The 22,372-nt window shown below is 41.5% G+C and overlaps 1 protein-coding gene across 1 annotated transcript in view; it reads left to right on the top strand.

The window, feature by feature from the left end:
* Positions 1 to 3,942: 3,942 nt before the first annotated feature.
* FAF1 (Fas associated factor 1) overlaps positions 3,943 to 22,372 on the top strand; it is a 171,369-nt gene continuing 152,939 nt past the window's right edge. Inside the window, exons 1-2 of the mRNA XM_040611322.1 lie at positions 3,943 to 4,116; positions 20,553 to 20,621. Coding sequence (XP_040467256.1) covers positions 4,072 to 4,116; positions 20,553 to 20,621 — 114 coding nt within the window. The 5' untranslated portion in view covers positions 3,943 to 4,071. The remainder of the gene's footprint in view (positions 4,117 to 20,552; positions 20,622 to 22,372) is intronic.

Here is a 22,372-nt window from a genome sequence, read left to right as displayed (position 1 = left end):
CCTGTCCCTAAGGACAAGGTCAGGGATGAAGGGTCAATGTCAAGTGTTCGTAACGGCGGCCGGCGGCCGCCCAGGGCTGCGCTCCGCGCCTTGCGCTCTTCTGCTGCCCTTGATTGATCTGAAAGTGCCATTTTGAGGGAGAAGCGCACCCCGGCACCGAGGAGACGCGAGGGCTTCGCTTTCCCTTCAGAGGGCGAAGTGCCAGCGGCCGGCACGGCGATGTCCTGGCCCTGCTGCCTCCCGGCACGGCGCCTGGCCGCTGCTGCAAGGGCCGGCTCGCTCTCGGTCTCAGGGACCCCCGGGAGGACCGAGCCCTGCCAAAGGTAAGATGCAATGTCATGGCTCCCCGGTAACCACACGGAGCCCGTCGGTCGCGGGGGAGATCTGCCCGTCTGCTTTCTGCGTGGAGGCGACGGGGAGGTGAATTAGAACGTAAACACGCGTGAGGCACCTCGGAGAGGTGCGTTCCTGAGGGAACCTGTCCGGCAAGCAAACAGCAGCTCCTCCAGCGCTGCCCTGCGGGGGAACCTGCCGCCGGCAGCCGGGCAGGGGCAGGGACGGCCGGGGCCTGACTCGGAGCCGCCGCCGCAGGCAGAACCAGTTCCGCAGGGATGGAGCTGCAGCCCAGCTGAAGGCAGGCGGTGTGACCGCTGCCTCTGGCTCTCCTTCCAGCTTCGGTAGCTTCTTGCTTCCCAAGTACGTTTTCCTGTACCGATTCTCCCACCCACACTTGGTCGCGAAAATACAAAGGTGACAAGTAGTGAGTGAGCTGCCTACACGTGGAGAAGGGGAAGCAATTTTGCTCAAATTATTAACTGACCCCCCGCTCCCGCTAAGGGGGGCAAAAAGCGCGTATTTTTAAGGGCCTCATTATGATAATTCTCGGCCAGAAGTAACAGTGCCCAGTTTTGTAAACAAAAATACGAATTATGATTTCCCTCAAAGTTAACTCCAGAAATACACGTATATAAATAGCATCCGTATATTCAAATAGAGTTGCTTTTCTGCATAAGGAATTTCTATGCAAAAACTCGAATATTCAGTCAGACGGCTTGTAAATGGCTTATTTTGTGACTAATCGGTATCTAAAATCCACAGGCTTCGGTGGCATCACCTGTTGCTAACTTACTGCAGAATTAGACCTGCAGGTCTTACCACAGTCTCCATTTATTGTTTGTTTGTTTGTTTGTTTGTTTTTAACAGTTCAGAATAAAGCCCCCATCTTATGCCACTTAACAAAAATAATTAAGTAAAGCATAACTGGGGTGCTTCAGGCTTCCTGCAAGTAAAGCTGCCTGGCCAGAAAATGCTGTCAAACCTCCTTCACCGTGCAGGTCTGTCAAAAACCTTTGCAAGACAGCAGATTGTTAATCCGGATCACATCTTCTCGAGAACCGTAAATATCCTTTTCCTAAAACTGAAAAAACTGCCCCAATCAGCTCCAGAATCAGCAGAAAAAACACCTTCCGGAGGCAAATACTATTGCCGGGCATTGCAAGGAGTAAAAGTAAGCGATCGTCGTCCCCCCTGGGTTCTCTAATTTGTCTGATGTTGGTTGGAGGACAAAAGCTACCTCGGGCGTCTTGGAGAGAGGTCGTGAGGAGGAGAATAGAAACTTTCGCTGTGACTTGAACGTGAACTTCCTGCGGTGTGGGGCACGTGCAGCTTTTCACCTTTTCTTCACGTTCTGGATCAAATCCTTCCTGTTTTGATCTAATAGAGATATCATTATTTAGAATATGACTGTAGTAGACGTGAACGCCGTGTAACTAATCTTGACAACATACCTATAGCTTCAATTCGTGCCAGGAATTAATTGGCTTTAATCCAATTGTTTAAACTCGCTTTTCAGCCTTTATTATAGTTACTCTCTAGTAATGTGTGGGTGGATTTGTTTGTAATTTAGCACAGGCTGTCCCTGGCATTGCACCATACCTCGTACCTAGTACAGAACTGTCTGCAACATCAAACTGGGAAAAAAAAAAACCAAACCAAAAACCCAGGGGGCAGATGTGAGGGCAATTACTTTATCATCCCTCCAGTCGGTGGTGGGGAGCTCGAATTGTTAAACTAACATCAGTGGGCAATAAAAACCTCTTGGCAAACGCTGCCAACATAAACTAGACCAAGAACATGATAAAATATAAAATCCAACTTCTCTGACACCCTGGCTTTGCGTCGTAAGTGGCATTTTAGCGTGGCCTCCACCCATCTGGAGATCCAAATGACTCTGCCACCACCAGATGCGCACCCCAGGTGCCCTGCTGCCTGCACTCCCCAGCAGCATCCGCAAACAGGCTTTAAACAACTCCCAGGAGTGTTTTTCTTGGGAACACAAACTCTCCTGAAGGTACAGTTTAGCTTTTCATGTGCGCCTACCCCCACACAGTGTCCGTTCACGGTTTCTCCCAAACGACAGACCCTGCTGTGGTGGGCAGTCAAGCTGGGCTCCCCCCTGGTGCCAGCCCGGCTGCTGTGGCAGGCAGCTCGCAGGGGCTGAGACTTGGCTATAACCGTCACGGATGGCAGAAAAAAATAAAGAACGGTGTTTTCTAAATACGACAAAATAACTTGATTCAAAGATACCTTCATGTAACTTTATTAGCTAACAGGAAAGGTGCTTGTGATCTTAGCTTCGACACCCGTACAAAGAGCAGAACGACACTTGCTGGACTAATTAGCAAATTAGTGTCCAAATGCGTGTTAAACGTCAGTGCTAAGGGGTAGGTGAACAGCATCCGGTTGTAGGAAGCAGACTTAAAATGCGTTAATTACAGTTAGATTTGCATTACTTAAAAAAAACGCAAACCAACAACCCAACAAACAAATTTATCTCTGGTATATAATGCAATTGCATCTTACAGTGCTGGAGTGCTAAGCTCGAGTGAGGGCCGCAGCGCAGATCACGGTCTGTTGGCTCAGAAACCTGTGAAAAATGCATTTCCTTCTGAGAGAAGTGCGAAGACGAGGAAAATTACCGCTTTACCGTGCCTTCCCCCTCCGGTGCGTGCCCCGCGCTCCGAGGCCCGGGTCTCTCAGGGAGCACAAAGCGACGGGTTGTCAGGACGGAGGCAAATCGCGCTGGGGACAGCGGGCCGGTGCCACCGCCACCTCGGCCGCCCCTCCGCTGCGGGCCGCGGGTGGGTGCCCCGCTCCGTACGGGCAGGCAGAGCCGCCCTCCGGCCGGCGGCTGCAGCGGCCCTTGTCCCACCCCCCCGCCCGCCCCCAGATGGCGGCCCCGGCCCCGGCTCGTTGCAGCCAGGGCCTCGCCGCCCCGTTAGGCCGCAGCCGGCGGCGGAGCCCGGCCGGGCCCGGGGATCCGCCGCCGGGGTGCGTGGGTGGCGGTGTCAGTGCCAGCCCGCCAGCCCCTCAGCCCCCGGGGCAGCACTGCCCCCAGCCGAGCCGAGAGCCGACGGCCGCAGCTGCGCCGCCCGCTCGGAGGGGCCGCTCCGCCGCTCTGGGGCCGGGCAGGCTGAGGCAGCCCGTCCCCTCAGGAAAGGCCCAGGCGCTGGGCCGGGCCGCCCGTGGCCTGCCGCCGGCACCTCCCGCCGGGCAGCAGCGCAGCCCCTCGGGCGCCCCCTCCGCTCCTTCTCCTTCTCCTTCTCCTTCCCCTTCCCCTCCCGCCGGGCCGGGGCGCAGCGGCCGCGGTCAGCGCGAGCTGCCGGGAAGGCGCAGCCCCACCCCCTCCCCCGGCTTCGCGAGCGCTTGACAGGAGGGTGGTCACGTGCCGGCCGCAAAGCGCCTCTTTGCGACCTCAATGACAGGCAAAATGTGCGACAGGCGCTGTGGAGGCAGGGAGGGAGCGGCGTTGCCTCCTCCTCCTCCTCCCCGGGCCAGCAGCTGAGGCAGCGCTGCCCGCTCCCGGCCCGGCCCGCTCCCGGCCCGCCGCCCGCTTCCCGCCCGCTTCCCGCCGCCGCCGCGGGGCTGCCGGAGGGGGCAGCCCGGGGGCGCCGTGGGAGCCTGAGGGGAGCCGGCGGCTCCATGAGCTCCTAGTCCCACCCTGCCCCGTCCTCGCCGGCAGCAGCTCCAGGTGCGCGGGTCAGAGCGGAGCCGGGGACGCAGCTGGCTGCAATGGCGTCCAACATGGACCGGGAGATGATACTGGCAGATTTCCAGGTAAATCTCGAGCCGCCGCCGCCGCGCAGCCGTGGCCTCTCGCTGCTTTTCTCTTCCTCCTCGTTGCTGTGCTGCTCGTTCTTTGTGGGAAGCTCCGGGGTGGTGGGCGTGAAGCCCACCCTCCCCAGCCTCTGCGCCTTCTTTCTTCCTTTCTGTTTTTATTGTGGTGATAAATAGGTAGCTTGTGCCCTCTTCTTTCAGGATACACGAACAAAACGTCTTCTTTAACTTAGAGAGTTTTGGGTTTTAATAATAATAAAAAAAAGTGCTTTTTGCATCCACTTTGTTCCAACCCTCTACAACCAGGCAGGCCATGGAACAGCTGTGAGCCAGCTCCCTTGGAAGAGGCAGATGCCAGGGAGGATACAAAACTCATCGCTCCTCATGTTTTGTCACAGTGTTTGTAGTGAATCACTTGCTGGTACTACAGATTAACGCTGAACAGAGGTGTTTCCATTATAACAACACTAACTTCATGGTTGCCTCAGCCTATGACTGTTGTGATGACAGTAAAACTCTTCCCACCCCATCCCAAATGACAACATGTTTGTGCGGAAAGGAGGATATGCCCTTAAAAAGTTGTCTGTAGCCTTCCTACTTCCCTACAAAAGGGTTACAATTTAAATTAAAATTCTTTAAATCTTATTCCCAGCATAAAGTCTTTCTCTAAATAAAAGCCATGTGTTCAGGAGCCTGGTTAATCTGTTCAGTGTCTTGTTTCTTAATATTGCTTGGTTTAATATCGTTTTTCTAAGAACAAGTAACCAAAGTGGAAGACGCCTGCCTTTGAAATACTGGGGAGAGCCAAAAGCAGCTTGGAAGGATATCCGATTACATTTGAATAAATCTTTTTAATATTTGTATTTCAATCCATTTTTTTTTTAAAGCTTTGTCCATTTGCAGTGGTTTTTCTCACAGGGCTAGGCTCTTGGATATTCTCGGATTGGGTTGTAAAACTGCTGTCTGTATGTGCAACTTCTTAAAAGACTGTTTCTTAGCTGTTAGCAGTGAAACTATTTAATTTAGTTTTAAAGAAGTAATCCCTTAATTCACTCCCTGTGTTTAACAAGAATGTTTATTTGGAATTACAAGTAGGGTGACTGTAGTGTACATTATGTAATTCCTCTTTCGCAAAAGGTACCTGATATCTCGCTGACGTAAGATGCGGAGTTCCCAGCTGATAACAGGGAAGTGTTTTCCCTTCTTTACCTGTGTTTCTTACATCTGTATTTACTCTAAATTTTAACAAATGTTTCTATAACGCTCCTTCATTTTGTTGTGCTTGGAGATACTTGTGTGTCTATAAGGAAAGACATCTCAATTTTAAGGCTGGGACTTCATAAAGGAATTCTTCAAGTAACAGTACACTGTCTAAAAGGAAACTGAGGACCCCAATTCTGCACTCATATTAGTGGAGCTTATACTCTTATGGAATCCCACATTATTAGCTGGAACAGGTTTACATTCAGGAATCCCAGACCATGGTTAAGTTAGTAGCTGGTGAATATAAGATATTTTTTTTTTAAATAGTCTTCAATCTATATCTACTTTCTAAGTTTTTAGTGTCAGTGTTGCAGTTCAACAGTATTATTGTGCTTAGGTTTTGAAACCAATTAATAAATGTGTAAGAGCAACTGCAGTGTTTGGTACCATGAAGACAAGTAAGTATTATTGCAAATTTGGAGATGGGTGGTGGTGGTAGAATCACAGAAACCTGTTGTAGCTCAAGGATGGCATAATGTGTCTGAACCTAGGACCCAGGAAATATTTTATCATATAACTGCTTATTTAAACCTTTTCCTCTTGTATTTCAGCAGACAACTTTTTTCTCTGTTTCATCATTTTTTTTTTTAAATAATATCAAGCTTCTACCTGATTAAAAAACACTGAACTGTTAATTGTCTTGCTGTTAAAACTTCAGATTAGTAAAGGACAGTGTCATTCATTATTAGGTCTCATATCTTTAGACTGTTACAAAATGGTAAAGGATTTTGGTATTTTAAATACTCGATGGAATTTACAACTCAATCAGTAAGGATTTGAAATGGAAAATAAAACATTATGTGCAAAGTAACTCTGCATGGTTTTCCCTTCTATATTTTCTGTACCTTTTAATTAATAAATACGTTTCTCGGTGTTCTGCTACCATCTTCTGTATTTGTGTGAGGTATTTTGTTTAAGAATGTTGTGCACACTGGAAATTTTAGAAGAAATTCTTTGTAGTTTTGTCCAGCTAATCTCTGCTGAATTAAACTGAGGGGGGAACTTCATTGCCATTTCACCCTTGCCTTTCCCAAATCATGTTTAAGAGGGATAGAGTAGTGGTCTGCGAACTTTTGAAATGGTTTTCCCTCCCTGTAAGAGTTTTTTCAGTGAAGTCACAGTTATACTGATTTTTGATGCTTTTGTGAAGCTTTCATGGACTGACGACGTATCTTTCAAAGCCATTAGAGATTCTGCTATTGGTTTCAGCTGGAGCAGGATCTCATATTGCATTTGGTTTTTTCTTTTAGCTCTGATTGTTGTAACAGGTTACTGCAACTTACATGTTCTGAGGTACTAAAGAGAAATACTTGAAAAAAATATTTTGTATATATGCATCTACAAATGTTGAGTAACTTTTATAAAATATCTTAACTATAAAGTAAAACACAGTAAATAATCTACCAGAATTTTTTTTCTTAGTGTCTCAAAACAATTTAAGCCTGTTCTGTGTGGTTTATAATTATTTTCTTTTCCTCTTCTTTTTTAATGAGGTTACTGTAGCTACCCAGGGAGTACAAAGCACGTATTCATGCATGTGGGCTGTGTAAGCAACCTGTCTAACTTTTCCTTCTTAGGCCCTCACTTAGGAAAGATTATGCAGAAGCTTAGCTTTATACATGAGTAGTCTGATTGTTTTCAGTTGAAGTAGCTAAAGTAGTAGAGTTAAGCGCACAAGTTTTAGCTGTTTTACTAATTGCAATTCAGGATTTCTCCACAACGTGTCATTGGAATGTAGGAAAAACTTCCTAGGGGAAAAAATCAACAGCTTGTTTGTAGCATAAATTCTTTAAAAAGGTAACTGCATGTGAATTGGTAGAAGAGTGATGCTGCAACATACCTCACATACTGAGGGAAATGGAGGCATCTAATTTCTACCAGTTTTTGTTAACATCTCTGTTCTTCTTTGATTTGTTGTATTTAACTGCAGAATGTTCTTCCATCGCCAGTGGGATACCCAGGTACTGATGTGATAGATCATTAATATATTTGTATGTGGTTTGGGGTCTGCTTCTCATTACAAAGAAAAGAGATACTTGTTTGTTTATTTCTTTTTAAATTGCAAACTTTCTGTGCACTGAACTTAGTTAAATTGACATAGTTAAACAGTTCTGGAATGTCAAGCAGTCTGAGTATTGGCAGGAGTATCAGATGTCAACATTTTTGTATGCTGGCACCTTTGCTTTTGTTTTTACAGCTTCACCTAGGATGCAGACTAAAACTAGCAAGAATATCTTTTTGTCTTTATAAGTTATGTCCACCTTTAGGACTACTTTATTCATGCTATGTGGTTGTCTTCACGATAATTGTAGGGGGGCCCTAAGGGTTGGAGGATTGTGGGAGTTGCCAGGTGTCCATGTATTACAGGAATATCTGGCATGTGGGGCTTCAGAAGGAAATTTTTCATAGAATTCACATTTTTTGTTGACCAAATAAATAGATTTGGTCTGGATGGGAAGACTTCGGAGTGGAAAGGGAAACCTCAAAAACCTTTGCTTTCATCGAAACAACAGATAACTAAGTTTCTTCAAAGTTATGCGAGTTTTTCTCATTTTGCAATGTTAATTTTTTTTTACCTGGGTAATAAACTACTTTGTTATGATTCATACAGATGTATATACATTTTTTTTCCCCAAACTTTGCCATTGCATCAGCCTTTTTCATAAAAACAGAGGTTTGTGGGAGGAGCAAGGGGGAATTGGGAAGGAAGAACCTCATTGCCATCAGTTACAGAAAGGTGAGAAAGCATGCTCGATAATAATGTTTTAAGTTATAAAATTGACCATGACATTGATACATCAGCTTATTATTATTTTATTTTAATTTTTGTAAGATTTAACCATAATTCAAACTACTAGTTTCCTTCTGGAATGGCTAAAATTGAAGAAACTGGAGAATCTTTTTCACCTGGAAGTTAACACATTGCTGTTAAATAACTGACAAGATATATTTTTAGAGATTTTTTTTTTTTTTTTGGACTGATGAAAAACATGTCTGCTTCAGCCCTGTACAAGATTATCTCTGTCATGCATACTGTTTTCACTGTCTAACAGTCTCTGTGCAGAGTTTGTGTCTGTTATTTAATTGGGTGGTGCTAAGGGAGCTTTGCTTTCTTCTGTGTGTGTTGGCATGCTGGCTTAAGTTTTCTGTCACTTTTAAGTTATTCATACATATTAAGTATGAAGATTTGATGGGTGAAAAAGGTAGTCAGATTTGGGAATGATTTTGTGTCAGTACCCTTGATTCTTGCCCTGGACTATGACATATGCTGTGGGCTGGAAAGAGTGTTTCAACCTTTTTCTGTAAGGGTAAAGCATCCACTAGGGTGTTTTGAACAAATAGCAAAGCTGATGTCCTTCTGAAAGAAGAGGTACTGTTTTGCCATTAAGACCTTGGAGCAGAAAGAACTGTTCTTGATTTCTTTACGGTCTTTCTGTGAAGTGTTTGGCAATTCACTTGGAACAAAACCTTCAACCAGAGATTGGTGTTGAAGAGACTCTCAATCAAAGTTTAAATCTTTGGAAAGTCCTCAGACTTATGTTTAAAGTTCTTGGAGGCCTACATTTTCATTAGAAAGTCTCCCTAAATATCTGGTTTTGCATGTGTCCAGATCTGTCTGAGCTTAAAACCTCAGGCCTGCTCATACCAAGCCATTCTTTTGTGTGGCCTCTCTGTAGAATATAATGCAGCAGGTGCACCTAGAGTACACCAGATGAACTAAGCTTTGCATCCTCTCCATAGTAGTTGGAAGGAAATCCAGAACTCTATAGGTTAGAAATCGGGGTTTGGGATACATAGGTTTTAGGTAAAAGTAGACTCTGCTACGTTTCTGATAGTCATGTGCCAAGGTGCTCATCACTGCTTCACCTGACCTCTTTTTGTGGGTGTAGGTTACTAATCCTTAGCTAAATATTGAAGAATTAACAGGGCTGTTTTTCAGTCTTAAAAAAACCAAAAAACAAACACACACACCCCCCCCCCAAAAAAAAACAAACCAAAAACCCACACCCCAAAAAACTTCAGGACACTAGATGTTGAAGCTCACACCCATGAGGAGGCCTCTTAATTTACATTTTGATTAGAATGCTTTTTAATCCTTGTTGCTTTTTATCATGTTATAATTTTGTGCATTGCAAAGTAACAGCATTGGAACTGGCAGTTAGACCTCTTGGTTTGCAACACAGTTGGTTTTGTTTGCTGTAAATGGCCTTAGGGCAAAGACACATGATAATAGCCTACTGGGTGCTTAGTGTGTTTTAGTTTGGTTATTTTGATTATTGTTGTCTGCTACCAAGATCATTGCTTCTATTAATTTGTTCTGTGTGTATTTCTGAAGAACCAACAATTTGATTTCGTTAGATACTTTTAGACTCAGCTGTAATCCCAAAGGTCATGTTCATCGGAACAAAGCTAGCTTGATTTACTAGTCACCTTTCTGGCCTTTAAACTGAAGGTGAAGTGGATTCCAGGGTCAAAAATAAAAAATTGGTGTAAGAGTAAATGTCCATTTAGAAACACAATAACTTGGATATTTCCACTGATAGCTGTTCGTGGAAAAGCCAGCTAATTTCTCCTATATAAGGAGAGATAGTTAATTAGAAATACTATCTGGCAATTATAGAGAAGAAAGGGGATACTATGATTGTGTGCATTACAGCCCTGCTGTAAGAACCTAAATAATTTACCACTGGAGCACCAGTTCATCTTTAGAAAGAGGTTTATGCTGTTCTTTTCATTCAATTACCTTGAAAAGACTCTTCACATCATAGTAATCATGTCACCATTTCCATTAGCCCATTCATATAGGTATTTGGGTTAGTAGGTCACTGAAACAGATTGTGAGGTGGTAGCTCTAGGATCCTTTTTTAAATGCCATGACAACTAATACTAATTATAACATTGAAATTATTAATTATATGTACTCCCAGAGGCTAGGAATGTGCTTTCATTGAAAGGTAGTATGGAAGTTATTTGGCACATTGGAAATAAAGTGTGACTAATATTTCTTGGTAAGCAAGGTTCATTTACAGTAAACACACTTCCTGAGTTCATATTTTTGTGTGGTAGGAGGTATGGGAGAAGACAGTATGAGGATTTGAGTCATGTGCTACATGTCTTAAGGGGTCCTGAGAATCTCCCACCTTGGTAATACGGCATTGGTGCTGGAAAGTCTGAAAGAGTAGAATTTCTCTCTCTAGTTGGGCAGTTCTTATGGTTCGGTCCCCCTTGCAGGCCTAGTTTTCATGTGTTTCCTTACTAGAAGCAAGAATTACTAGTTTATTAAAGGAGCTACATGGCGTGTCATTGATAGGATTTCATGTTTTTCTAGTCAGTGGATGAGTCTGTGCATATGTGGGGCAGCCATTTGATGAATCCTTTCTTTTAACTACTGTAAGAACTAGAATAAAAAGCCTGGGGAAGTACCTAACATTTTATTTGTCCTTCATCATTTGGATGAAAGGAAATGACATGCTTACTGGCTGGATTGATACCTACTAATTAAACCCATTTTTTAGAGTTGACTAGATAATGTGCAATTGTAAAACCAAACTGCTCAAAGAGGAAACCAAAGCCCTAATGTATTCATTACATGTTGTTTCATCTATCAAAGTAGTCATCTACTGGTCCTCTATGTCTAACTGGTTGAGCAGGTCTTTGTTCTGCAGCAGTAGTTATGCTTTCAAAAGATAATTCATTAAAGCTGAAGTTCTTAAGAGATGTTTTGAAACTAGAACAGAGTACATTAGCCCTTGAGTTATTTTATATAGGTTTCATATTTTGTCTATTGCAGGAAACAATTTGTAAAGACAAGAACTCTGGAACTGAGTCACCTCTTCTTTTTTCTTTTTTCTTTTTTCTTTTTTTTTTTCTTTAAAGGTCAGGTTGTTTGTGTGAGCAAATATCAAAAGTGCCATATCAGCTCAGATCGAAGACCAGCTGGCCTAATGTCTTGTCTGCAGCAGTGGCTGTTCCTTAGGAAAGAGCCAAAAGAAATAGAATTTGAATGGACTTGCCTCATCCTGGTTTCTGGAAGTCAGCATTTTATGAGTTTGATGGGGGTTTGTTCTAAGACTTTAGGAATAAACTGTGTCAGCTTGAGTTAATCTTGTGTTCTTCAGCTGAGTTCTTCAGAGACATCTGAGTAGTTTCGTGATATGTGAGTTTGCTCTATAGAAGCTGTGTTCACTTTTCCTCAGTATGTCATATATATATGTATATACCTTTAAAATTTTGGGGACTGTCATCAGGTCCTGGTGGTTTGTTCTGTATGTCTCTACTGATGCTTTAGGATGAGAGGGTTCTTTGTAAAGGGCAGTTTTGTTAGAGCGTGGTCCCTAAGTTCCTTGTTAGTGAGTATGAGTGTGCAAAATTCATGTAGCTTTTCTGGTGTGCCCTTACCTTCTTTGGATGCTTCTTCAATATCTTCTTCTTTTGGTCCCACTGACTCGCTGACAGGCTTCCTTGTTCTGATGCTTTTAAAAGCTTGTGTAATTTTTATGTCTTTAGATAAATGTTTGGGGGTTTTTTGCAGTCCTTGTTGGCCTCTGTTATGGTATGACCTGTGCTTTGCTGGGATTTGAGGGTTCTTCTGTTCTCCTATTCTGGATAACATTTCCAGGTTTCGAAGAATTTGTCCATTTCTTGTGGTCTTGTTCTTTATCAAAAATATGAGTGTTTGTGGAATATTGAGTAAAATAAGTTTTGTATGGATTAGTACTCTTCCTTTGTGTGCTTAGAAAGGCCACACTTAGAAAGTGGCTTTTATGTATTCTGTAGTTGTTTTTAAGGTTCTACAGCTTTTGAGGCAACGAGGAGAAAGGAGATGACTACAAATATCCAGTAAGCAAAAGTGTTCATCTGACTTCTGCAGTTGGTTCTTTTCTGTTTTCCATCGGTTTTTGTTCTTCCATGATAATGTGTAAGATACTGTAAGAGCAAAATTACTGTGATTCAGGAAATCTTGGGGGTTTTACCTGGACTGAGATGCTTTTATTAATGGATTGAACAAGCACAGAAACTTTGGGATAATCCTTACTAAAGCTTTTTGTATTTTTGGGGTAAAGGCTGTCTTCAGCCTTCTGGAAAGACAGGTGGTTTAGTAGTCGGGTATTGAGTTTTGGTTTGGTTTTTAATTCAGTTTGAGCATTGCTCTTTTTAGGTAGTGCATGTGGCTTAAATGCTAGAGTGTTAGCATGGGGCTTGGGCAGCTAGAGTTCATGTCTTGGCTCAGCACATGGGTTTCCTAGGGATGTGCTTTCGCGGAAGCCTGGAAGCAGAGTTTGCTTCACACTCTTGCGAGTGTCTGCTGGAAACCATTTGAAAGTGGTTAGCGTGGTGCCAAGTTAGCTGGTTCTGCTAAGAAGTGGTTAGAGCTTCATGCTACTGGTTTAGACTTTGTACCCTGCTTGCTTTGTTCAGAAGGTTTGCAGTCATCTCGGAGCATGGGCAAAGTTCAGTCTTGCCTGCTTTGTAACTAATAGTTAGAAATGTCTTCTGTGACCTTCAGAAGCATAATTTTTTTCCTTTTTTACTCCCCATTCCTCCTGTAGAAAGGGACTAATGCTTCCTTTGGGGTTTTGCTTAAGGTGATGCTTAAATAGTAGAATGATGAAGCTTGTAAATAGTTGAGGGTGGGAGTTGAAATGCATCGGGCAAAACTTTAGCCTGGCATATCTGCCTAAAGCTTTCTCAATTTCTGATACTGGTAAGTGTATTAGCTTGTTTTTGTGAAGCGAACAGGTGGTGAATCAGCTCAGTTTTTACCAGATGGTTCTTCTGAGTTATGTAAAAACAGAGAAACATTCTTATCTCTTCATTTGGATGCTTGCAGTAGGTGACCTTTCAGTTTGTGTCTCAGTCGCTATGCCTGGATGTTTTTCTTTTTCAAATCTTTGTCTGAAACAGAAAGAAGTAAAAGTGAATTTAATAACCATGGATGACTCATAATAAGAACAGTGTCATTACATCAGTAGGGTTGTTGCAAGGTTAGAATGATAGGGGATGGTACAGAGGGGCATGTAGGTAGGTGGTGTTGCAGTCTATGGAGGTGGTCCTGAGACAGGTGGGACTCTGGGATGAGAAGAGTCCAGGTACTGAAAAAATTTGAATTGTGAGTGGCTGAATGTGCTGCATCCCTTGATAGCCTGGAGGAGAGTTACACATGGATCCTGGATCTGATATTACGGTACTAAAGCCTTTACTTGCTTGGCTGAACATACTGGTTTAACTTTACCTCTTTTTGGGGAACAAGTGTTGTGCTTTGTTTCAGTTGCTTTGAAGTAATTACCATTGCAACAACATATGTGTGAATTTTCAAGAAAATCTTCTCACTTACTAATACGTTGTAGGTGCATTAGTGTCCTGAAGCTTTCTGGGTTTGAGTAGACTTCTGGCAGGTACAACCTGGAGCTGCCCTTGGCTATTTTATAGACTTTCAATTACTATCTTTGATTACAGAGCCATTCTTCTCATAAGGCATGGGAAAAGGAAGCAAGTATTATGTTTCACTCTACAAACAGAAAACTTAGGGTTGGGCTGTTTAAAAATCTGTTTTCCAGAAACCTGCTTTTTATTAGGAATACATAGAAAGGGAATTGCAGATTCTTCTAGTAGAAGTAGTAGCTGTATAGTGGGCTGCACTAGTGTGCCAGGAGACTGGAGGAGGCCATCCTTCCCCTTGTACTGGTGAGACCACTACTACCAGGAGTACTGTGTCCAGTATCAGTCTCTCCATTGAGGAAGTGGAGCAAGTCCAGTAGACAGCTGCCTAGGAGGGGAGGAGGCTGGAGTGTGTTTCGTGCGAGGTGAGGTTAAGGGAGCTGGGTTTGTGCTGGAAGAGAAGGCTAAGGGGAGATCTAGCTACTGTCTCAACTATACAGTGGGTGATAGCAGACAATCTAGAATCAAATTTCTCTTGCAGTTGCACAGTCCAAGTCCACTACTGAGAGGTAGTGGATACAAGTTACAGCAAGGGTAATTATAATTAAACATAGGGGAAAAAAATTCCCAGTGAAGGTGGTGAAGCACTGGAACAAGCTGCCCAGAGAGGCTGTAGACTTGCCTTCGGAGATATGCAAAACCTGGCAGGAATCTGAAGTGTGTCGGTGAACTGCTCTGTGGTTGTAATTGAAGAGGTGAATGAAAGAGCAAACTAAATTTTGGTTATATTGCAGGGGAAGTACGCGAGGAGATAAGTAATACACTTTGCTATATCTTATATGCTATTAAGAACAGCTCTGAGTGCTTTTTTGTTTTTTAAGCTGCTGACCTGAAGAATTCAGCCGTCCTTCTGAGCAGGTTAGTGACTTGTACTTGAGTTTTCTGTGCTCGTGGTCTCTTATCTTTTGAAGAGTAAGTTACCAAAGGGATAATGAATTTATTTTAATAATATTTGTTCTTTGCCAAATAGTGTTTTTGATTTTTCTTTAAAACCTCATATGTCTGTATGGACTAGAGCTAGCTCTAGTTGCATTGCTGTATCTAGCAATAAAAAATTATTTGGCTTTTTTAAAAGGGGATGGAGATGTATTAATGCAGGCTTCCTGGAATTTTGTAGGAGATCTGAAAGGGTGAAAGCTTTTCTTTCTAGGTGATCTCACCTGTTGAATCTTTTGGTGCTTTAATGTAGTAGTTTCTCTGGGCATTGTAGTTCTGTATAAATAGTAGAAAGATGGACTGAGCTACGGTTGCAATAAAATGCTGATGACAGAAAGCTCTTTCCTCCTCTTTCATCCAGCACAGGAGAGTCTGTATCAGCTGTTTCCGTGTCCGAGGACTAGGCATCAGACTGAATCACAGTAGCTTAGTCTTAATCTGAGAGAGATGGGTGTGATACTACTGAGAGGGAAGAAGTCTGTGGTTGACAAGTGGTGTGCCTCTACCCTGGAGATCAGTTGTCTGAGTCTGTTGCTGTTCTGGGTACTTGGAGCTGTGGCTCCACTTTTATCCTCTTGATTATGTGGACTGAGCGTGATACCTGTATTTGCATCCGCTCTGAATTACTGCAGGAGGCTGCAGCTGACTTAACCGCAGAGTGCATATGGAGGTTAGTTAGGCACAGTGAGATTTTTTTTTTCCTAGCTGACTTTTACAAGAGAGAGTGGTGCATGGTGTAATTCACAGCCATCTGTCTGCCTGATTTTAGTGGGCCTGAACCTGTTGTGCAAAAATGTTTTAGGTTAAAGCCTAGTTTGTGTTAGCTTAGAGATGGTCCTTTTTTGGAGAAAATGTAGCTACTGTTGGTACTCAAAAGAAGTACAGAATTGTTCAACAAAAGTCTTGAGAGGCAGACTTCTAAGTCCTCCATATCCAACTACTGGCTGTTAGGCTGAATGTGGTCTTCAGGATACATTTGACTGCTGCATTTTGCCTTGGTGAGAAGGGGAATAGTGCCACAGGTGAGAAACTCTGCCTTGCTGCCAAATACCATTTGCTCCCAGCTTCTGTGCAGCAACTGCCACCCACTCTCTGTTGGGGCAACAGTAGCCTGACTCTGTATTTGAGTCAGCAACAGCTGTTTGTTGCTTTCCCAGCTTTTGCAGAAGTAACAGCCCGGCTCTCTGTGTTAGGAGCGGCAGTTGTCTCTTCCAGCTTTGCTGTGTAACAACTGCCTGGATCTCTGCTCTACAGCAGGTGCTGGAGGAGCATTTTCAACAGCAGCTGCTGCCAGATGGGGAAGACAGCTGCTTTCCTGTGATGTGGAGGTAGGCTAAAGCCTGTGCCGTTGAGGTGGTGGGTCACAGAGGGTCTCAAAACCCAGATCCAGCTGTTACGGCTGCCGGGGTCAGGCCACCCTGCAAGGGATTTAGAAGAGCTAGTCTGTCATCCTGCATTACAGCTTTCTGGAAGCACCTCCTAGCTTTGTCTTGAACGCCTTGAAGGCTGTCTGCCCTCTGACTTTTCTCCTACTGAATTATTTCCTCAGAGGCTACTTTGCTGCTTTTATGTAATGGTGATTAAGGTTACTGTGCCAGTTAAATAGGACCCCTAATGGTTAGCTGTGAATCTTTCCAAGGGTAAGCTTTCTATCACTAAGGTGATGGTTAATCTATGAAGCTGCCTGAAAAAAAAAATTGAAGAGCTCTGAAATTTTATTATATGTAGATCTAAATCTGCCTGGTGAAAACACCTATCTGGCCTGGAAGAGTAGGATGCTAAGAAAGTTTTGGTTTTTTATTTTAACAGTCAATAACTTTATCTTCTGAATCTGATTTTATGCATTCTTAGTGTTCTCATCTTCACGTTCATTTCCCTTGTGTGGTCTGAAAAAAAACATGGAGGAGACTGCACAGTCTTTGGTGCTGAAGCTGCTGTGGAAGGTGAAAAAGCTATCCTAGATTTAAAGGAAATGCAGAGAGGAGGAGCAACTTGTTCTACCTTTTCTTCCCCTTTGTCCTTAAAAAAGAATAAATCTCTGGTTTCTTTTTGATGTGTAAAGGTTTACAAATGAGTGAGCCTTGAAGGTTTTACCTTTGCTGTGCTGGTGTCTTTCTTTCAGTTCGATGATTTAGAGGATGTGCTGGTTGTTGATTGAATCAAGAGTTATTAATATTCTGGTAGAAACTTTCTTCTGAAAAATTTAATGCCTTTTACTAAGTAGGTCTCATGAAAATAAAGCTGAATAAAATCTGTGAGTAAAAAATTTCTCAACTAGTATCACTTGTTTAGTAGCAAAGATGTGGGTTTGCATCTTTGGAGCTCATCTACTTGCTGTATTTTTGAAGGGTGTTTTTCCTTCTGTTTCTGTACAAATTTAAAATTATTTTTATTCCCCTATTCAATTATTTTTTGTTTCTTTCTTGCTTGGGTAGAATGAATGGCATAAAAATGAGCAAAAAAATCTTAATATATTGTAAGTAGGTAAACTCCGTGACTTCTTGTCTGCCTTCCTAGATATGTAAGGCATATAGCCTTATGGTGCCCAGGTGTTCCCTGGACTCACACCAGTTAAATTATTGCAAATTTCATGAAAGTACAGCCAGGTAACCTGGAAAGAAGTCCATCAAAAGAAGCTCTTATACATATTTCAGCCATAGGAAAAGCTTAAATCAGCTCTTGCAGTTAGGAACAAGAGACAAACCCATGAGGAACCAGATTTTGTTAATGTTAATGTGTTGCTCACAGAACCTCCCCGTTTCCTATGTGTGTTTCCCTAAAGGAAACGAAGGCAGAAGCAGGAGAGCTTGTTCTGGGACTAAGATGCTGCTACAGAGTCCTTGGCATTACGTCACGCTTGCCAGTGAGGGACTACCCATCTCATGTGGTTAATGTCTTTAGTTTTCCCTAAAAAACCCCAAGCAAACCAAATTGTTTTCTTGAATTTATCTTGCATGACATGGTGCAATTAAAAGGAAGCAAGCTTTAATTTTTAGTGTGTGTTTTGTGTTTTTTTTACTGATGGATTATGACTTGAGGCAGGGATTTGTATGTGGTAGTGTGTAATGTCTGAATGTTGAAATATTTTGCTGCAACTGTGACATTAACAGTGTGTTGAGGAGATCTTGAAATGTTCGTTTTGTGGTTGCATTGATAAGTAGCACTCATTTATTCATTGTTGTCATTCAGAAATGTTTGTTTTATTGACAGCCAGCAAAAATAGTTCATCTGGAAAGTGAAATAGTTTTAGAACTCCTCAAAAACAAATGTTAAAAGTGATTGTAAAAATGGTCTGAGGGTTTTCAGCAAAACTGCTTTTCTTGGATGTTAAGAATTCTACTGGTTTTGATTTTTAGTGTTTATACCTGTCCATTCCTGTTCCCAATGTCTCTGCATTGCTAAGAGAGCAAGAGCAAGGTTCTATTTTAGATTGTAAATCAACAGCAAGATGATTTAGGAAGGATGCAAACATACAACTGAATTAGTCGCTTAATTACTCTGCCTCCGCTGTGATGAGGTAACTCCTTTCACTGTGTGCTCTGCCAGAAGGGTAAGCTAATTTTGTTTAGTTTATCTTAAAAGTATGCCAAAGTGAGCTGAATTGGTTGGCAGTTAGTGTGGGCTAAGAGTGTGCATGTGAACAGTTGCAAGTCAGCTGAGCTGCAGGGGTAACACCAAGAGGGAGAAGCTAAAACCAGTATATGAGCCCTGAATTCTAGGTACCCTCTCCACAACTTCATCTGCACAACCCAGCGTTGAAAACAACACATTGTTGGTCAGGTTCTTATAGCAGTTAGACCACAGCTTAGTTCTTAGAAAGGTCACGTGGAGTTTGCAGGGCTGATATAAAGAGTTACTATTTCTCATTTTTCTGTAATGACAGGAATTTTAAGTGTATTTCACTTAACTGTACACAGAACCTCAGACTGTCGCTTCTGCAAAATTTTTCTCAAAGCAAGACTACTTTGCAGAAGAGCTGTCAACATCAGTTTCAGTGGCAGGTTTAGTATGAACCCTGTTGTGATTTCAGAAGTGACGAGCTCAAGCCTGCATTCCTCAAGCTTACTTGGCATAAATGTGTGTAACCTTTGCATTTGCTAGGGAATGTGTTAAAGTGTTGTCTCATTTTTAATTTCAGAAGTAACTGCAAGAAGTAACATAAGAGAAGGCAAAATGATGCTTCTGAAGAGCAAAACTTTTTTTTTTAAGATACTCTTTTTTTTTTTTTTTTTTTTTTTAATTCAGATTAACAAAACATGCTATGAGCAGTGGAGGAAACTTTGGTTCCAGAGAGAATCAATCTGGCCATGAGAGCGTTGTGGATCAATAGAAACTGCTGCCTCCCCTCTGCAGGCAAAAAAAATTCTCTAAAATGTCATCTTGTGCTCCATGCAGTCCTCCAGACTGGTCCATTTTGTGTTGACATACTGCATGTAATGCTTCATAAGCATGGAATTCTTCAGCTTTGAATTTGGGAAGAGAGAATTTGCCTTGAATTTCTCTGTGATTTCTTTCTTTTTATTTCTTCATTGTTGTAAATGGGAGAAAAAACAGAGCATGAAAAATAGGACCTGATGGTTTTTATGTCTTGAGAGGAAAAGGTGTCTGTTTTTGTGCCTAGCCCCCTTTTTCTCTTATACAGTTCTGGTTTTCCTTTATATCTTTGGAATCAGGAAAACTGATCTGTTTGCTGCTGCTATCTAACCCTGTATTATTACTGTTAAAAGGTTGGATTTTTTTAATGTAGTTTTTATAAAGTTTACATAAACTTCTTATATAACTGTGCCATAGAGCAGAAGGAACATGATCATGTTTTAGATCTTGTAGAAGTCTGAACTCCTCTTGTGTGCTTGAATACAGAGCATAGCTTTGATAAGGATGAAAGATAAATACCAGAAAGAAACTTAACTCTTTCTATTTTTCCCCTCTGGTGAAATATATGTGATATCCTTCAATAGCAAATATGTGGCAGAATGAATAGTACTGCTCTTCCTGCTGAAGTTGAATAGTTGAAAAGGTATGGTATCAAAACAAAGCAAGCAGGATGCTGCATCAAGGTTTTTTCCAGACTAGAGATGCTCTCTTGTATTTGGAATTAAACTCAGTTTACAATACCATTTTGTGGGATGTTATCACTACTTCAAAAATGCTTTGTATTAGATTTCTTGAACTAGGTAAAGCCAGAGTATAGGGCTAGAACAACGTGCAAGTGTTTTGCCTGAAAGAAAAACATTGTGAATGTTTCATTATATAGTCTTCACTTTAAATAGTTTCACAAGTGGTGCTCATTTATACATGCATTAGTAGCACCTTATTTTTCTCTTACACTGCACTGTGTAACACCCAGAGTGAGTAGGGTTGTATGATGATGGTGGAGGCAGTGGGGTTTGTATTTGTTTCTGGCTTTAGACAAAATATTTCAGCCATCTCAAACATGATTTTAAGTATAAAGTATTTTTGTGCTCCCTTTTAAGATAGTAAGTGCTTCATAGTTTTGACCGTTGAACTTTCAAAACACCTTTATGGGATAGCACTATTGTCCTAATTTTACAAATAACTACTTTGTCTTGCTTCCCTGGGTGGCTTGCACAAGGTTATACAAGAATCCTCTGGTGAAATGGGGCATTATATACAAATGTTCGATGTTTAAAACTTGAAATCTGATTTCTGGATTAACCTGTCCTAACAGAAAGGGAAGACCTATACCTTTCCTCCTGAAATTAATTGAATTATAAGTATTAATACTTTGATCTTGATCAATGCTTTTAATTCTGTTTACTGCTTCTTTTTCTTTTTAGGCATGTACTGGTATTGAAAATATTGATGAAGCTATAACGTTGCTTGAACAAAATAACTGGGATTTAGTGGTAAGTATTCTAAGAAAATGACTTCATAGATCAACTTCATGTAACAGTGATGTGCCATCTTGCTGAGACAGCTGTTGTCTTTGTCAAATTTAGGTGTGTCTTTTATGGCTGGGGCAATCAGGTCATATGCAGATTGTTTCTGGTCTGGTAAAGCTCATTGCCAAGTTAACATGATATTGAGTTGTATGTACCCTGCTATGTGCTGATTGTCTTCATACCTTTTTGATTTGGTTTTTTTTTTTTTCCTTTAAATCAATATTGCGTTTAGTTCCCTTTTTGGTTAATTGTATGCATAATTTTGTAAGTAGCCTTATTAAGGGTATGATTTTTAGAAGACTTTTTGTGTGTACATGCAAGACATTTGAGGATTTAGGTGTCTGTGGAAGACACGGAAGGTAAAACAACTACTTCAGTTTGTCTTATGCTTTTAGTTTAAGATAGTTGGTTTTCTATTGTTAGTTGTCATGCAGAATTGAGTCAGAAATCAAGGCTCTGTACCTTATTTCGATTTGGTGTTATCCAGACACAGTTAAACACAAACAAAAAAACCAACCAACAAACTAATATTTAGAAAAAACTTATAATCTATTTTGTCACAAAGTTCAGTGTGCAGGCAAATAGGAAGGAACCCATACAACAAGCAAAATGGTCTTATGTATTTTAAGACTCTATGGGATTATCAGGATAAAGAAACACTATTAATCCATTTTCTTAAGGTTTAAAAGGGTAAAACAGAATAAACTTAATTAACAAGTGACCTTATTTTAGTTTGTAATACCTTTGCTTTCCTCCTTTTCCTCCCTGCTCCGCACCCCCCCCCCCCCCCCAAATGAGTGATCTTTGGACCAGGTCAGATTATCAGAAAATTATTTTTTTTAAAAATACTATTTTCCTGAAGTTTACTATGGATACAGTTTCAACTGTCTGCCACATTGTGTTCCCAGCATATTGTTTAGAGTTTTCTCTGTGTTAATTATTACAAATTAAGTAGCACTGAGGTTAGTGTGGGGTTTTAAACTGAGTTTGTTAGAATGGATATTGTGTTTCTTTTAAGGCATAACAATTACATTTAATATTGTAACCTATTTTAAACAAACACTATGTGCTCCAAACCCTTGAAAATAAATGTTTAAAAAGAACGTTGGCCCAAGTATATGGAGTCTTTATTTTGCAATGTCATGGTATAAGTAAGAATGAGACACCAGCGAGCAAAAAAGGGAGTGCGTATCATCAGTGTCTTCAAACAGAAAACCCCAAATGTATGCTGACACAGTGGTATAGTTAAAAACATCTTTTGTTGTCACTTAGCATGAGCTGTTTTGAAAATTGAAGTGTTTACAGGAAGTCAAACAATAGCCTTATGCGTTCTGTTCAGGTTGTAAAGTTCTCAATACAATGCATTATGTGAGTTGAATGTGGTTCCAGGGGATCTGCAAATTGTAAGATAGATGCTTTACAATAAATGCTTACAGGTGGGATCGAATGAGAGAATTGTAATGAGAAATGGTACAAATAAGGGGATTTGTTTTGATTTTTCTTTTGAGGTTTCAGAATGAGCAGAAAGGGAGAGTGAAGTAGTTTAAAACTAAGAGAATGGCTATAAGAATAGCTTTAAGTTCTTGATTTTATTAGTGATGATTAAATGATCTAGAAGTAGAATATAGTGGGAAAAGAAGTAATGACGCAAAATTGCAAGCTTAAAAAAAGCATAGGGCAAGTAAGAAAGGAAAGAAAATTAGGGATGCAAGAGG

Source organism: Falco naumanni, chromosome 11, assembly GCF_017639655.2.
Source record: "Falco naumanni isolate bFalNau1 chromosome 11, bFalNau1.pat, whole genome shotgun sequence".
Lineage (NCBI taxonomy): Eukaryota > Metazoa > Chordata > Aves > Falconiformes > Falconidae > Falco > Falco naumanni.
The sequence above is the reverse complement of the archived record's forward strand: the minus strand, read 5'-3'. Positions and strand labels throughout refer to the sequence as shown.